The sequence below is a fragment of the Cibotium barometz genome, chromosome 51, assembly GCF_041138505.1.
Source record: "Cibotium barometz isolate CiBa-2024 chromosome 51, ASM4113850v1, whole genome shotgun sequence".
Classification (NCBI taxonomy): domain Eukaryota; kingdom Viridiplantae; phylum Streptophyta; class Polypodiopsida; order Cyatheales; family Cibotiaceae; genus Cibotium; species Cibotium barometz.
In genome coordinates, this window is record NC_141096.1 from 18,268,312 (window position 1) to 18,271,387 (window position 3,076).

At 43.7% G+C, this 3,076-nt stretch overlaps 1 protein-coding gene across 2 annotated transcripts; it reads left to right on the forward strand.

Moving 5' to 3' along the window:
• Positions 1-250: 250 nt before the first annotated feature.
• Positions 251-1,362, forward strand: LOC147609383 (ESCRT-related protein CHMP1B-like). 2 transcript variants are annotated; one of them, XM_086787902.1, is made up of 2 exons: positions 251-969; positions 1,258-1,362. In XM_086787902.1, the coding sequence occupies exon 1, from the start codon at positions 337-339 to the stop codon at positions 955-957; it is 621 nt and encodes a 206-aa protein (XP_086644028.1). In that variant the 5' UTR covers positions 251-336; the 3' UTR covers positions 958-969; positions 1,258-1,362. The 2 variants fall into 2 exon arrangements, with proteins under 2 accessions (XP_086644028.1, XP_086644027.1); XM_086787901.1 differs by having other exon boundaries at positions 252-969; positions 1,140-1,362.
• Positions 1,363-3,076: the final 1,714 nt, after the last annotated feature.

Here is a 3,076-nt window from a genome sequence, read left to right on the forward strand (position 1 = left end):
TTATGGTAGGGCGTATGGGTGAAACCATGTTAATCGATGAAGTGGTTAACAGAGGGCAAGCAGACAAAGAGCAAAAAATATATGTTGGGTTGGGTGGATGACGTATCTTGAAAGATGGGATCAAAGTGTCATGCTTCTTTTATGACACATTGCATTGATTAAGCAAATGTGCTATAATTTTTGATCTCACGTCAAGACGGTGTCAATTAAGTGAAGGTATTAGTGATTGCATTTTCCTTTTAATGTGTCCGCCCTCTTGTGAACGCAGGCCCACTTGGAAAGGAGGTTAACAGCCTCTCTCTTATTTGGGGCATCGAGTTCTGCTCAAGCTTGGTGATGGGGAACACAGAGAAGTTGCTGGATCAGATCATGGAGTTGAAGTTCACGGCCAAGAGTCTGCAGAGGCAGGCGCGGAAATGCGAGAAGGAAGAGAAGGCGGAGAAGCTGAAGGTGAAGAAGGCCATCGAGAAGGGCAACATGGACGGGGCTCGAATCTACGCCGAGAACTCCATCCGGAAGCGCACAGAACAGCTCAACATGCTGCGTCTGGCCTCCCGCCTCGACGCCGTCGTCGCCCGCCTCGATACGCAGGCCAAGATGAACACCATCAACAAGTCCATGGCCTCCATCGTCAAAACCCTCGACTCTTCCCTCGCCTCTAACAACCTCCAGAAGATGTCCGAAACTATGGACTCCTTTGAAAAACAGTTTGTCAACATGGAAGTCCAGGCTGAGTTTGTCGAGTCCGCCATGGCCGGTAGCACATCTCTCTCTACCCCCGAAGACGATGTTAACACCCTCATGCAGCAGGTCGCAGATGACTATGGCTTGGAGATCTCTGTTGGCCTTCCCCAACCCGCCACGGCTGCCCCGGCCAATGCCGCGCAGGAACCGGCCAAGATCTCAGAGGAGGATGACCTCAGTAGGCGCCTTGCCGAGCTGAAAAGCAGAGGCTGAACATAATTTCAAGTAAGCAAAATTATCAGTTTTTCTCTTATTTTTAACAAAGGGTTAAGGTCAAAATTTCAACATTTCATGTAAGCTGAAACAGTAATTATGCTCTAATCTCATATTTATCAGATTTCATAATTTTATTCAAACAAAATATTGATTTTACTCTAATCTTATGTTCATCAAAGGAGCAAAGATCAGGGTTTTCATCAGTGCCCTGTACTGGTCTAATTGTACAGCTTAGTTTGAATCAATTTAATTGGGCCTTTTGAGCATGTGGACACATTGATCTCTGTCCTTATACAGCCTCAAATCAATGTAATTGGGCCTTTTGAGCAGCTGGGCAAGTTGATCTTTGTCCTTATGTACCACAGGAAGGGCTAATAATTGTCAAGATCATGTTCTTATGTATTACTGGAAGTGTGCCAAAATGAAGCTATGGGGATGTTCTGAATTGTTTATATGCCGTTTGCCTAATTACAAGCTAGCTTACTCCCAATAGAATTGCTGTAAAATGTTTTCTATATAGTTCAATAGGCATTTATTTTGCACAAATCTTTCGATATGGGATATCCTGATGCAAATGTCTCTGAGCTATGCCCCTACGGACAAGTGTAATAGGATCTGCTCCCCTGGGCCAGAATGCAATAGCACTCCAAGTAATATAGATAGGATCACTCCTCAATTTGCCCAAGAACTGGGCTATAGATAGGATCACTCCTCAATTTGCCCAAGAACTGGGCTATAGATACCCAGATCCTTTGTGCGCCTCTGCACTCCCATAAGCATTGATGGCTTCAGGATCCCAACACCTGAAGGCATGCCTGTCCCGGAAAAACCCTGACAAGTGGTGATACTCATGTAAAAATCTACCAATAATCCATTGGTTAGGTACAGCTCATCAATCTGTGCTATGCATCGGTGACTCTTTCTGAGATGTTGGATAGATGCCTCTCTCATCATCTGGAAGACACTTAAAATTCTTCGAATCAAGTACTGTTGCTGTGCATCTCTCACAGCCTTGCCACTGCAAATATCTTGCTGCACCCAGAGGTATGGCAAGATCATCTTTGATAAGGTCGTTAAGTCAGTGGGGAGGACGGGGAAGGTAATCCACCACAGAGAAATTAAAACGTGTGTTTTGCCTCCAGTCACCATCGCTTTCAGGGACACATCTAAGAATATGATACATGCAGAAATCCTTTTAGGGCTCAGTACGAGGAAGGAATGCTGTAACCACTAAATTGTGAACTAAGCTTTGCACTGGAGCTTTGGATCAATGATGTTCAATCCCCCTTCGTGCTTGGGAAGGATAATAGTTTCCAATGTAACTCTGGCCATGGTATTTGATGTGCCATCAAGCCATACTTGCCAGGCGTTCCATGAAATGTGTTTCATAAACGTTTCTTTCCTTTCCCAGAAGTTCCAAAAACGTTTCATACAAAAAGGGGGGGGGGTACGGGCCCCAAAATTTATATACAAGTTTATAATATGTTAAAAATATGTTGCCTTCCCTTCAAAACAATATTAAACATGCATCATTTACACATTAAAACATGTTTACAAGCTAAAACTAAAGAATTTGGGTGACCTAGTTACACTGGGCACCCGATTGAATCACTAACCAATTGTAACTGGGTCACCCAATTGAATCACTGACCAATTGGCATAAATAAACTGGCAACATTAAGAATCAAGATCTGGATTCCATCATTATTAATGGCAATTACTCAAATATGGCACTCAAAGTGATCACAAAAAGTTTGAATACTGAGCTGATAGCTTGATACAAAAAAAAGTAGACTGAAGTTTGAAATACACAGTAAAGCATGCTGATAGATGCAATCATGCATGACAAACAGTAAACTAGAGGAGCTTGATAGCCCCAAAGACTAGAGTTCTCAATCTGGAGTTTGGGCACTCAATCCTCAACATCCTCCATGTCCTCATCAGTACTGTCCTCAGTAGACTCAACATCACTCTTAGAAGAGGACTATGCTGTCTTAGCTGTCGCACTCGTCTCAGCTGTCGCACTGGTATTAGCATCTCCTGATAATGTTGCTGTAGATGCTCGTGGCCATGAGCAGGTGCCAGGTTGGCATGAGAAAAGCTCACTTGTAGACCC

Bases quoted from the DNA above. Each gene is read 5' to 3' on its own strand.
- LOC147609383 (XM_086787902.1), top strand. From the start codon at position 337: ATGGGGAACACAGAGAAGTTGCTGGATCAGATCATGGAGTTGAAGTTC.